The 14170-nt window shown below is 42.5% G+C and overlaps 1 protein-coding gene across 1 annotated transcript; it reads left to right on the forward strand.

Moving 5' to 3' along the window:
- Window positions 1-13039: 13039 nt before the first annotated feature.
- On the forward strand, window positions 13040-13943 carry LOC136438420 (leucine-rich repeat-containing protein 10-like). Its single transcript, XM_066433190.1, has 2 exons — window positions 13040-13543; window positions 13932-13943. Exons 1-2 carry the CDS (start codon window positions 13040-13042, stop codon window positions 13941-13943), a joined length of 516 nt encoding a protein of 171 aa, XP_066289287.1.
- The last annotated feature ends 227 nt before the right edge of the window (window positions 13944-14170 follow it).

Genomic DNA, 14170 nt, shown 5'->3' on the forward strand with positions numbered 1-14170 from the left:
TTACCAGGCTCCACGGGTCGCTGAAAAAATCGTAGAAATTGACCAAATAGACGGATAACATACCAGAGAAGTAAGTCCGCTATAGAAGTTACAGTTTGCGAGCTCGTGGATGGCATATTGGACCATCTCTCCGTAGCCGACTAACTTATCATACTATTCACCCTACTATTTTTCCAGCCATCCGCGGGGCCTGGTAGAGGCTAGAGCACAGTCCGTTTACTTCCACCGCCTTTTCCCACCGCCTTTTCCCACCGCCTTTTCCCCAACCGAAGTCAGGTACTAGTGAGTGAGCACTGATGCTTATCGTACAGACATTGGATCGCTTGTCAAAATCATTATGGTAGTAACTTTCCATTGCGTACTCAGTTTTAACATGTGTGCAACATGTTTGTTTACCGTTATCTTCATACAGTTGGTGGAGAAATGTTTGAATATACACATCTGACAGTCTTTTCCTTAACAATATACAAATAGAATTAAATTGTTGTCTACCCTAGAGTTATCATAATTCCACGGGCAAGAGTAACTGTTATCATCGCATATTTCTTTTACATGATCGAGCCAATTTTTCTTACAATTGTTAACAGGTACATTTTGTTGGTAGAGTAGTTATTTGCAAAGGTTGTGAAGAGTATTTTTACTGTCTATGAAGCTCATTTCATTAACACTTTCAGATTTTGAACAGGTAGCACTGCACTTCCACAATTGCAACTTACTCACAGCGGCTGAATTCTACAATGATATTCACTTACTCACAGCGGCTGAATTCTACAATGATATTCACTTACTCACAGCGGCTGAATTCTACAATGATATTCACTTACTCACAGCGGCTGAATTCTACAATGATATTCACTTACTCACAGCGGCTGAATTCTAGAAATGATAACTCTACAACTACAGTGCAAGTCGGGAAAGAAACGTCACACCGATGTGCAGGAATAGAATTAGCCAAAAGAATGAGTTCAAGCATTAGAACAACTCTCACCCCGCCATTTTTACTGCATTCTATCGAATCGACTGACTGCCCATCAAGCAACTTAATAACACACAGTCACACGCTATGCAAATTGTACGTATAGCCTCTACCAGGCCCGGGAATGGCTGAGAAAATAGTACATATTGGCCAAATAAAGTGAATAGTATGCCAAGGGAGTCAGCTACGGAGAGAGGGTCCAATATGCCATCCTAGGATAGGCAAACTGTACCCTAATAGGACTATAGCACACTAACTCCTCTTGCATGTTTTTCTGTCTATTTGGCCAATTTCTACTCTTTCCAGCCACCTCTGGAGCCTTGCCTGAGAGGCTACGTCCAGCCGTGTTTTTCTTCGCATCGAATTGCCTTGTAGGGCATAGGAAAAATGTTGTGTTTCCTGCCGGTTACACGACCGATCCTACCAAAACCTACCGACCTTGCTTTTTCTTAGGTTGACAGCTGGCAAGGGGCATAGAATTATTTCTTCTTACATCTGAGTGATGACATACGAAAGACTTCCTTTATTTCACACTTTTCAGAATAGAGCTTTGAACCGTTGAGGTAGGAATGTGTAGTAAAAATTCTACTTCTTTGTTAAGTTTTTGATATACTTCTGTTTTATATCTGTGTAATTACAAAATATAAATATGAACATTTTAATGTTGAAAATACCAGCGGCTGTTGCTTTTTACATTGCTAGACTATATTTGTTGAATCACTTCGGCCGATATGGAAAAAAAGAAAGATAAGAGAATTCCTAACTACCGACACTATTTTTTTAAGGACAATAGCCAGAAACACAACATTTTTGGCGTAAGGATATCAGTCTCCTGTGGCTGGAGAAGCTAGTTAGTCTTTTGTAACCATCTGAGGGGACGCCCACATTCAAAGTTGAACATTTGTTTAACTTTATCACAATTCATAAATGGACATAGGGTTTTCAGAAAAAGCTAATATTAAACCACACTGGGTGAATTACTGTTGAGGGCAAATGTCTGCAGATGTTCAAACTGTACGAGGCGAAGAGTTCACTCTCCTTATGCACTGCGAACAAGCACAGACCTGTTGCCAGCGTTGATGCACGGACCTCATTAGATATCTCCAAATGACAATCAGAGCAGGGAAGTTATACATACTCTCTTTAGTAAGAGTTAGGTATGTTATGGTTCATGTGTGATGAGCCGTTCGGTGTGATCAAGGGCTGATTTGGAACCTGGTTCAGATGGATACAGCTAGACATCTTCTGTAACTCCAAGTAGATGTAATCTCGGGCTCATGCTGGTTTTGATACTCCAGTACTGCACTTGAAATTGTAATGCTAAAAAAAAGTATCAAAATAGGCGAAAAACATCAACTAGAACTAGCTAGAAGATTGTATCTTCTTCAAGTTGATGCACTTTTCTTACAAGTAGTTATAGACAGACATTTATGGCTACAACGCATCAAAAGGATACAAGACTGAAGCAGACAACTGCTACTTTTGCACACTGAATTTTAATCTGGGTGTATCCGCTTAACGTATCATTGAGAGGTGCACATTCAAACCTGGGGGTTTCCAGTCGATAAATTGAAGTAGCAAAACTTAACCACTTACAGTTTTGGATAGAGCTTGCTGATACATATGAAAGAAACTTGTGGAATCGAGTAGGCCATACAATCTAGGCGCTTTTATTAAGAGCATTACCAAACAGGCTTTTCAATGCTTTATGCTAATAACACAAATATGTACCATTGTTTTATATCATTAACATTTTTATTTACATCTAAAGGAAACGATTCAATGCTGAAAAATATGTTTTGAACATTACACAACATGACAACTCACTCTTAACGCGTACGGCAGCATTAGCATGCTTGAAAGAATTGGCAATCCATTTATCGTAATGAAGGTGGTGGCACTTTAATGAAATCATAACCGTATGTGTAATCTGTAATGTGATGAAATATCATATTGCAATCAGTATATTTTCTACTTTATGTTAATCTACCCGTGGTCGGTAAATGAAGATGTCGGGCACTGTCGCCAAACGACTTGTGAATTAAATGTTCCTGGAGATTTTTAAATGTCCTTATCGACTTAAGTTCATTTTCTCATATAGGACCGGTTGGATGATTTGATCGCCTTAAAAAAACTGAACCATCACTGCTCAACACTTAGGTTGAGGGGTCAAAAACAAGGGTGATGTCCGGCACGGCATTCTATTAGCCTCTACCAGGCCCCGCGGATGGCTGGCAAAATAGTAGAAATTGGCCAAATAGAGTTGATAGTATGCTAAGGGAGTCGGCTATGGAGAGAGGGTCCAATATGCCATCCTAACGGAGCCTGCAAGTGAAACCCTGGCAAATATTCTCCCTATAGCCGGCGTAGTTAGTCTGGTAGAGACTAGCATTCTAGGAGGAAGAATAAAACCCGAAGGAGCGCATATTTCAAACCCGAGGAAATGTTCCAACAAATCTGGAGACATTTTAAGATGGAATGAGATTACGACTTAATCAGCAAATTGCCACTTGATCCACCTGTACAGCTTCATTCGACAAAGTGAGATTTACAACAATACCCAGTGTGTACTACATGCTCGTTTTAGGAGTAATTTTCCAGTTTCATTGATATCAACTCTAACATATACGACATAATTCCACCAGGGTACATAATTCCGCCACCCTGAAAAGATATGTCCAAACAAACCTCCAACCCAACGTCCACCAGTGTAATGCATTCCTGTATATCTAAACTGTGCATGGCTGCGGCTTGTTGTGCAAATCGTTTGCGGCGTTTATTATTATCATTATTGCTTTATACATCTTACTAATGGTTGGAGTTTTCTTTGTCCTTTGTGCCACTAGAGTACTGTAAAAAATCCCTGCATGTTCTGCGTTAGCTAGCATACGTAACGAGTTAAGGGGGTATCTGACTGGACTGCGCAAAATAGACCGATTCCATAGCCCCGGCCACCTACGTCAAAACGCAGAATTGGAAAATAAAAACATAAAGATGAATTCTTTGTATTCGTTACTGGCCTGGAGGTATAAATTAGAAAAATAACCTATAGTATACCTGCTAACCATTTTCTTCCCCCTCAAACAGAAGTAAAACATTGATACAATCAACAATGCATATGCATTCTATATGAAATGATATTGTGCTTATTTTGTACCAGACCTTGAACATATCTCTTGCCCCATGAATTTGTAATTATAGACAAGATTTTAAGATTAATTTGCAGAAAACGACTTCCATTTGTGTCTGGAAAAGGCAAAATGCTTCAGCTTCCCCCTCCCGAGAGGGGGATCCCCCACCGGACCTCCGCCCTGCCATATGGACTGTACATGTGCTTGTAGCGGGAGAAGGTCTCTGGTACGTCCATGCCCCCATGGATGTACGTAGAACATTTTAGCAGTCAATCTTCTATGCAACGTTTTGACGATATGTGCGTTCATTTTGGGGGAAGCGCTGATATGCGATTTTCAACATATCGTGGCCTGGGGCCAAGTTCCGAAGTTGTGCAGGAGAAATCGTATTTGCCGCCTCCCAAAAAATGAACAAAAAATGAATGAAGACCTTTATTGCACACTTCTGCCACACTTGGCTAAGTACAGGTCACAACAAAACAAAATAACAAGTACAGTTAACGGATACAAAAAGAATATGACTATCTTTAGATAAATTCTACTTCTCCTCGCTTTTCGGTTATAGTAGATATAAAAGAACAGACAGAACAGCCCCACCTTTGTTGTCGTTATGTATTTCTTTTAGAAACGTTTGGAAGTAACGTTAAATGTCTTTTATCCGCTGACCAATGGAACTAACAATTTGTAACGTATTTGTACTATATGAAATTGGAAGATGCCATAAGAAAGCAAACTCGCTCTCCTCTAAAGACTTACGTATTCCTGTCGCCCAACATTTAACTCCAGATTTGTCTAGATCTAACTGGCAGCAGAAAGCATCTGCTTGAAAACTGTCGGCTGGCACATTCTGGCCGCGGAATAAAACGCAAAGCAGGCCTTTCTATTAGCCTTATTTGCAGGCCTCCCGGGCGGCGCCGGCGATAATTTTTTGGGGGGAGGTGGTGATCGCGCGCTCATTCGCGATTTTCAAGTTATCGGGCCAGGGTCTTTTGCTGGGGAACCCGTATTGCTGGAGATCTCGTATTGCCGCCTATTGATACGGGTTCCCCAGGCAGCAATACGGGTTCCCCAGGCAGCAACAGACCTTGCCCCGATAAGTTGAAAATCGTGAATCAGCGCCCCCCCCCCCCCCCGTCACACAAAGACCCCGTTCATACTAAATCGCGCAAATCGCGAAATCGCGAAATCGCCCTGAGTCGCATTCCTTCACACCAGGGGTCGAACGAGCGCGAGTTGTAAAGTCCAACAGCTTGATAAACGGCGGACGCGTTATTCGATTGTCACCACTCTTACTGTTGTGTTCAATGACCTTCTTGTACTTCATCTTGAGTTTTTTTACCTTTAATAGTGCGGCATTACTTCCATGTTTTCGCGTATTTGGCCAACTCAGGCAGTCGCCACTTCAGCGGTGGGATCCCTTGAGTTTCTTCTGAAACCCCACATCCCCGAAGATGGCCATCAGTACATGCGTTTTCGTCATTCCATACGCCAAAATCGCCGCCCGATTCTGACATATTTCCGCCGCATTCGGCGTAATATTCCAACAAGCTAGGAGGTAGATGAACATCATATAATGAGCGGAAAGACTGAATTTGCAGATGACCCCTTTGACCCATGACCGGGTCAATATGCAAAGTAAAGCGCCCAACACGCATCAAGGCGATTTCGAGCGTTCATACTAAGTCGCAATGCAGGCAAATCGCGAGTAAACCACCTCCGGAGGTGGTTTCGCGGAAAGCGATTTCGGGCGATTTCAAATGCGATTTGGAGCGTTCATACTAAGCCACATTATCGCGATTTACGCGATTTCGCGATTTACGCGATTTAGTATGAACGGGGTCACACACACACACACACACACACACACACACACACACACACACACACACTCACACACAAACACACACACACACACACACACACACACACACACAAATTGTGGCCGGCGCCGCCCGGGAGTACTCTCCAAGCAGAGGCTTTCTACTTTGTCATTTATTTTTGTCTCTTATGGGTTTGAAGAGACATAACAGAAATGACAAAGTAGAAAGCCCGACTAAAGCGCATCGAAACACCTCGGAACCCGCCGGAACCCCTCCTCTGCTTGGACAGTAGAGACTACCTTCCTACGGGGGTACCGATCGTAGAATTCGGCAAAACAAGGAATAATTGGCCAGGACTGCCGCCCAGGAGAGTATACGGAAATGTTAACATTTCCCTCTGCGCGCGGCCGGTCAGCCTATTTGATAGCCAAACTCCCCTGGTAAATCATTCTCCTTATCATAGTATCAGTCTGTTAGAGACTAGGGGAGGAGGAAATGTTAACCTCACCGTGGACTGACTCCCCTGGCCAAGACAAGGTAGGTTTAATTGGTGCGGCGGCACTCTTCTATATTTCCACCCGGAGTATATTCACCCGTCCCCTCAAAGAACAAAGTCATGTTAAATAGTTTTATACGTATCTTGTTGACGTATATGCAGATGAGCTATATACCTTACCGAGCTTGTTAATCGATACGAAAGTGCGTGTTCTAGTGTAGCTATTCTAACATTGTGTGCAAGCTGTAGATGTGAGACTTTGTATAGATTAAAAGGTCTATTTCTGGTCACATGAGTCTCTTGGCTAATCATGATAGCTACCTAGATATTGGTAAACATGTTTCCAAGTTAACGAAACCCGTGGACGTGTAAATTTCTGAAAATACATGGTGCCCCGCCCCATATCCAAGGCAACGGTAATGTGTCAATCCCAACAATTATTTTGACCGTCCACAATGTGTTTTTTCAAGCAGAAATTCTCTATTCTAGGCTAATTTATTATTGTATCTAAAAGTTGTAAGGATTTTAAAGAATTATTTGGTAAAATGAAGTTCAACAGAACACATAAGAGCCTTCATCTAAATCACAGGACCACTGTGACACGTCTAGTCGACCATTGGTATCAATACACATCTCTGTTGATAGGGAGGTGTGAACAAGGTGTGAAAGAGGTCCCCGTCGAGTTAATCCTCGACGCAGGTTAAGATAAGGACTTAATCCCCGACGCAGGTTAAGATAAGGACTTAATCCCCGTCGCAGGTTAAGATAAGGACTTAATCCCCGTCGCAGGTTAAGATAAGGACTTAATCACCGTCGCAGGTTAAGATAAGGACTTAATCCCCGACGAAGGTTAATCCTCGACGTAGTTTAAAGGACCGACGTAGTTTAAGGTCCGACGGAGTTTATGGTCCGACGGTGCTATAAGGCCCGACGGAGTTGAAAGCTCCGACGTAGTTATAAAGCGACCGACGGCATCAGACGACGTCGGAAGCTGTATTAGATCGCCAACGCACAGTTATTCCGTCGGGTTGCAAAATCGAAGTTTTAGGGCGTAAACTACACCTAAGCCCAAAAAGACAACAAAACATACATATTTTTTTAAATCGTTTTTGTCGATGAAATTCATTGAGTGCTTTGTCAATTCGATCGGCCGCAGCAACGCTGCCAGCGTGCCGCGTGTCCAGTGAGAGGGGGGCTTTAGGCTTCATCGTCTGTCCACAGTCACGAGATGTTTAAGGTGTGAAGTACACCTGGTGTTTTCGTCCTTTGATGCAAACAAGTCGATACTTTATCAGCTACTTGAGTTTCCCACTCCAGATTGATTATCTCTTGTGACCAGACAAATAGCTATACCGGCTCCATGGTACCCTTCACCCTTTTCAGTCCCTATTAAAGCGATTGAATATTCTTCTACTGGCATCATATCATTCTTTAAATTGGTCAGCTACCATTAGTGGATTGAGTCTCTATTTAGGACCCTTTAGTTCAACCATGAGTCAGAGTGATAACTTGCTGGTGACATTATTCGCGCTGGCACTAACCATTGGGGAAGGCGTCGTTTGAAAATAAGAATAAACTGCATCATGGCGCATAGATGGCAATTGTTCATTCGTATTCGAAGATAATAGAGCAAGATTAAGCGGCACATTTGTTAACCTTTTTTTTCAATATGACGCTGCTCACCGTCTCGTGATGTCTAAAGTGTGAAGTACACCATGTGTTTTCGTCGTTTGATGCAAACAAGTCGATACTTTATCAGCTACTTGAATTTTCCTCTCCAGGGTGAAAGTCTCTTGTGATCAGACACCCTTCTCACTCCCTATTAAAGCGATGGAATATTCTTCCACTGGCATCACATCATTTCTTAAATTGGTCAGCTATCATTGCTAAGATCATTTGTGGATTGAGTCTCTATGTAGGATCCTTGAGTTCAACCATGAGTCAGTGTGATGACTTGTTGGTGACATTTTTCGCGCTAGCACTTACCATTGGGGAAGGCTATTCTTCAGCGTCATTTGAAAATAAGAATAAATGCATCGTGGAGCACAGATATTAATGGTTCATTCAAAGATAATAGTGCAAGCGGTACTTTTGTCAACTTTGTTCAATATGACGGTGGCCACAGTCTCGTGATGTTTGACGTTTAAAGTCCACCAGGTGTTTTCGCCGTTTAATGCAAACAAGTTAACGTTTTATCAGCTAATGAGTTTTCCACATCACGTTGATAATCTCTTGTGACAAGCCGTTTAGTCATAGTGGCGCCATGTTATCCTCATGTTGGTGATTGCAGTTCACAGTGACTCTTTATGTGCTCACAACTTGGCCCGTGGCATTAATGCGTTTTTCCCATGGCTCAGTCGTGTTTGTCTTGGAGAAGACAAATGTGTCACATTTGGTGCTCTATCATTAGCTTTGCTTTGCTTTCAAGAGAACAGGAGGAAAAAGAGAAACAAGAATGCCAGTGTTAAGGCGGGCTAGAAATTTGGAATGGAAATATAATGATAACTTTATTGCACAACAATTGTACAAGGTACAAAGTATGGCATCTACTGCTATAACTACAGTTCTATATATATCTAAGGGCTAAGCTACCTTATACAAAAGTGTATAGTATGGGGATATGTCTTATAAATTCAAACGCGTGCACGAGTTAGCCGTACATGTCTGTAAGGGACTGTACGTTATTTAGCGGGGGGGGAGGGCCGGTCGTCAGAGGGTCGGGTTAAAAAAATTTTCCTAGGCCCTCCCCCCAGGTCAAAATTTTTTTCCTAGGCCCTCCCCCCAAGCCAAAAAAAATCTCCTAGGCCCTCCCCCCTCCTATCAACTCTTGAAAAAATATTCAGACGGCGAGAAAACCACCGCGCCGTTTGGAAGTGTCCTTCGCGTTGTATTTTACAATGGGTCTCACCAGCGATCTTCCTCTCGTTTGCCATGCTACTTATGCACCCGTACGCAAAAAAAATGAATGGCTCGGAGCCCATCTCCCAAGTTCAAAAATATGCTTAGAGACTAATGCATCCTTTGTTCATAAATGATACCATTGTATGATCCTGTATATTTAAGTGAAATCTCAAAAGTAATTGTACCCGAGTTGTCATTTGCGCCGCTCTAGCGGCGCGCGCCCGCCGCATTTAATAGCGCTTTGCAAACTTGTGGGACCTGAGCGGCGTCCGGAGACTATTTAAGTATCTTACAGTACACATTTGAATTTACGTTCATAACTTCAGAAATATTTTATCACGATCATCAAGAATGCTTACCGTCAGGACGACATTTTAACATTACGTAAACAATATCGAGTTCTAGGCTCGTCATCTGTTGCTACTAGAATTTGTCAAATGACTCAGAACGTTACCCGGGAAAGTTGATTCCCAGCGACAGGACGTCAATTAATATTCCCCAATATAAAGATGTTGATTCAGGTTTTTAAAAAAATCCTACCTTGGGAAACTTACAAAAGTTCGCCTTTGTCCCGCGTGGATCGCTGTGAGCGCCGATTGACGACGCTATTAAAAAGGGGGTTCCGGGGATGCTTCCCCGGGAAATTTTAGAAATTCAAACCCTCTGAAACGCTATTTAACGCAATTTCAGAGGCAAATTGTCCTTGAGCAAAGTGGGCCCGCCGGCAGCACATGAAAAAGTAGCACGTAATATTTGATCGCACTTTCACCCAATAGCATCGTCAAAACCACACTTTCCCTTTGTTTACAAATGTACGCTTTAAAGAACTGACCCGAGAAACACAGCACTCAAACCTTACTACAGTCCTGCGAAGCTTAAGTAGCCGTTGAATATAGTCCGGGATTTTTTTTGTACTTCTACATTTGCCATCTTCAACTACAGAAGTCACTGGAATTGGATAAGACTGAAGAAACAGCATGGAAAAGTCCGCCAACAGTCCCAGAACCGCCGCACGCCCCTTTGTGACAATGTATACGGTTTCGTGATCGTAGCTCCGCCCCACTGCAAAATTCCCGCGAAACCTGGACCATTGCCTTTCTATCGGCCACACCCACAGCAAAACTTCTAAAGAGATCAAAGGCACACCGCTGTCCACCACTCCGACACCATGGTAACCGTGCCAAACTCCGTCCCAACAGCCCAGGATGTAACAAATTTGCTACATTTGTGCTTTTGCTTGCAGTGAACCATGTGCAAGGGGGCACTCGAGAACTTATCAAGCGCAAGTTTATCCGACGTGTATCAAACTAAATTGATAGAATTTACCGTTTTGGAGCCCTCTTCATTTACATACAGGACGAGAGGTGCTTGCACTGTGGTATCAGATTCGAACCGTGGACGTGACGCAAAAGGGGGAGGGCATTCGAAGCCGCGGTAATTTCGTTATTTCGAGCCAATGCAAGTTTATAATCGCACGTAAACTGTTAAACCTGTTTTTTTCTTGTGTGTTATGTATAGCTTTATGCCTCATGTGTAATAGGGTACCTACTGGCTGACCTTCAAGGTGAATATTAAAGGTGAATACAAAACAAGTAAGTTTGTGTGACGATCGTTGAATATGTTTTATCTTAGAGATGCCACTACGTAATGGCATTGCGTCAAACGAAGCCACAATTTTTGTTTTGTAATTCAATGTCATTTTTCTTGCTTTTTTAGGACTTATCATAGAATATCTTGTCAGTTACATTTCATTAATTTAGGCCGGCCATTACCTGTTTTGTTTTATGTTCTCGGCCGTTATATTTTTTCAAGATGGCACCCACGTTCAAACAACGCGCGGTACCGGTTTCCTTATTCCTTTATATATTAATAACTTCCGTGAATTCTTTGGAAGTTTTTTATGGGTGCTGTATGGTCACAGTGTATGATTTGATATTTCCAAAAGTACATTGCTGGACATAGGTCAATCAACCTGACGGAAATATTCTGGGAACTCTAGTGTTGTACAGTTCATAAAGGTCGCGCTGAGCGACTCCTCCCCTCAGCGCAGAACGCCGCTCTGCACATGATTTGTATAGAGTCGCAAGCCACGTTTATACTACATATTGATATATATATCAAAAGGACATTTTAGTATTACATCTACCCACCATAAATATTAAGATATCTGACGTCGCATTTCTTTTTCTAACCTTACGACTGTGACAATGTATCTGTACATGCGCCGCGAAGCGGCGCGCGCTCAGCTACGAGCGCAAAACATGGTGTTTTTTGAGTGGCCCGGAGCCCATTTTTAGATATTTAGATATGTGTTTGAAGATTCTGAAAGGGATCAAATTTTTTTCCTAGGCCCTCCCCCCTTGCCAATTTTTTTTTCCTAGGCCCTCCCCCAAGTCAAAATTTTTCTCCTAGGCCCTCCCCCCCAGACGACCGGCCCTCCCCCCCGATAAATACCGTTCAGTCCCTAACTTCTCCTCTATAACAATGTCATGAAATTGTCTTAAGCCCCTACAGCACTGAACCGGCGGCACGTTGTCGACATCGCTGTGACCTAAATTGAATTTGTGTTACCCTTGACTTAACAGTGGAAATATCATATGCACAATGTACAAGTGTGACTTAAAGAAAAACGCTAATTCGGCATCTCGAACTTAGGCTTTATGATATTTGTGTAGGTAGTCTTTGATTACCAGTTCTTCTTACCTGGATGAGTCGGGCTCAGTTTACTTAATATATAAAGATGCTTATGGTGCACAGATAACAGTAGTTGATTCAAACCAAGTATTGCTAGCTCTAAAGGGGGGGGGGGCTTGTAAAGCTGCTCGATCAGACGCTGCCCAAGTCAGGTAATGTTTGAGGTTTGAAGTCCACTAGGTGATTTTGCCGTTGGGTGCAAACAAGTCGATACTTTATCAGATAACTTGTCATGAATTATCCTCTCCATGCCATGGTGATACTCTCTTGCCCCAGAGGGGGAGGAATCTTAAAAAGAGTAAATGCTAATCTACCCAGCCCAGGTAGATGTTAGATCAGTTTTTTGAGTGACAGGGGTGTGCAAGCAACAGTTTTCCGCGTCAATCTTTTGGGGTAGGCCACTTCACGGTGTACTAGTAACTGAGTCCTATCGCTTAACTATTGTCCACGGTGTATTGTCAGAGATTAGTTCGACTGATAATTACTCAAGGCTTGAATGTTTACGTCTCATATTCAAAGTTAACGTTACTATTCAAGGAAGGCATACGTGAACACGATGCCCTTCCTTATTCATAATTTTCTTTGGGGATAAGAAAAATGTGTACATGCAAAGTATCAGTAATACCGTTATAATTTAACATCCTACAAAACAGAATGCATTACACACGCAATACACACGTTGATTTTGATTACTTGCAAAAAAAAGAAAAATAACACTTTGATGGGATTTCTTTACAGAAATATCAAACATACCATCATGGCTACATCACCAAGCTTACGAGAAAAAATGAAACCTGTGGAATGGGCTATAATGGGAAAAAAGAAAACACTCTTGACACTAGACTTGTCTGACCAAAACTTGAGGCAGTTACCTGGTGAACTTTTTGAATTAAATGAGTTGGAGGCGATCAAGTTAGACAAAAACGTGAACATCAAACTCTCCGAGAAACTTATTAGATTGGCCAATCTGAAGTTGTTGAGTTTAGCTGAATGTAGTCTTGACACAGTTCCCGCTGTGGTAATGAAACTTCCACAATTAGAAACACTCCTCCTCGGTAAGAACAAGAACATCACCCTGCCGAATGAGATGTGTAGTCTAGTGAACCTCACTGCTCTAGACTTAGAGAGCTGCGACCTTACGTCGGTTCCCGCAGTCGTGATGAAACTCTCACAGTTGAAAGCATTACGCCTCCTTAACAACAAGAACATCAAACTTCCGGATGAGATGTCCGACAGTCTGGTGAACCTCGCCTACCTGGACTTGGATAACTGTGACCTGAACACCCTACCGCCTGTAGTGCTGAACCTATTAACGCTACAGGAACTGGATCTTAGCAATAATCGAATCTCGTTGCCAGGAGAGTTGCGCAGATTGAGCAACTTGAGCGTGTTGACACTGCGTAACTGTAATCTGGACACCGTTCCACCGGCAGTACTAAAACTTGTCCTGCTGAAGGAACTGGACCTCGGCGGGAACAGCGGGATCAACCTGTCGGATAAGCTGGCCGGACTTGATAACATCCAAGTATTGAAATTAGACAGCACAGACATGGCTAAAGTTCCTCCGGTAGTTTGGAAACTGACACAGTTACAATGGCTGAACCTAAGATTTAACCCACTAAAGGCATTACGTGCGAGTATGACCAAAAAGACAACAAAACAGACAAAGTTTAAAAACATTCGTTTTTTTGTGGATGGAATTCGTTGAGTGCACGTGCTTTGTCAATTCGAGCGGCCGCAGTGACGCCGCCAGCGTACCGCCGGTCCAGTGAGAAGTTAGTCAACAATACAAATGTATGTTGTTAATTTTCAACCACCTTGCAAATTACTGTTTGTAGTAAGTTGCGAAGACTGCAGTAACCGCTAGGTGTCCCAGCTGAAATTTAAGCATACTTTGTTTGCTGGCCCATTAGTTGCCTCACTGAGGATGCCTTTGCACTATTGGTCTATTTCATGTAAACCGTCTTGTTGTTTTCCAAACTAGATGATTACAAGAAGAATATTAGCATATGCAGAATGTTTCTACTTAGACGTATTTTACATGTAACAATCCTAGATAAGAGGACATGAACAGAAAATTATGACTGTGCTAACAGTGGCATGAGAAGTGTTGTAAAGCCATAATTGTCATGATCGAGTCCGAAAACCAAGG

This window comes from Branchiostoma lanceolatum, chromosome 7 (genome assembly GCF_035083965.1).
Source record: "Branchiostoma lanceolatum isolate klBraLanc5 chromosome 7, klBraLanc5.hap2, whole genome shotgun sequence".
Taxonomy (NCBI): Eukaryota; Metazoa; Chordata; class Leptocardii; order Amphioxiformes; family Branchiostomatidae; genus Branchiostoma; species Branchiostoma lanceolatum.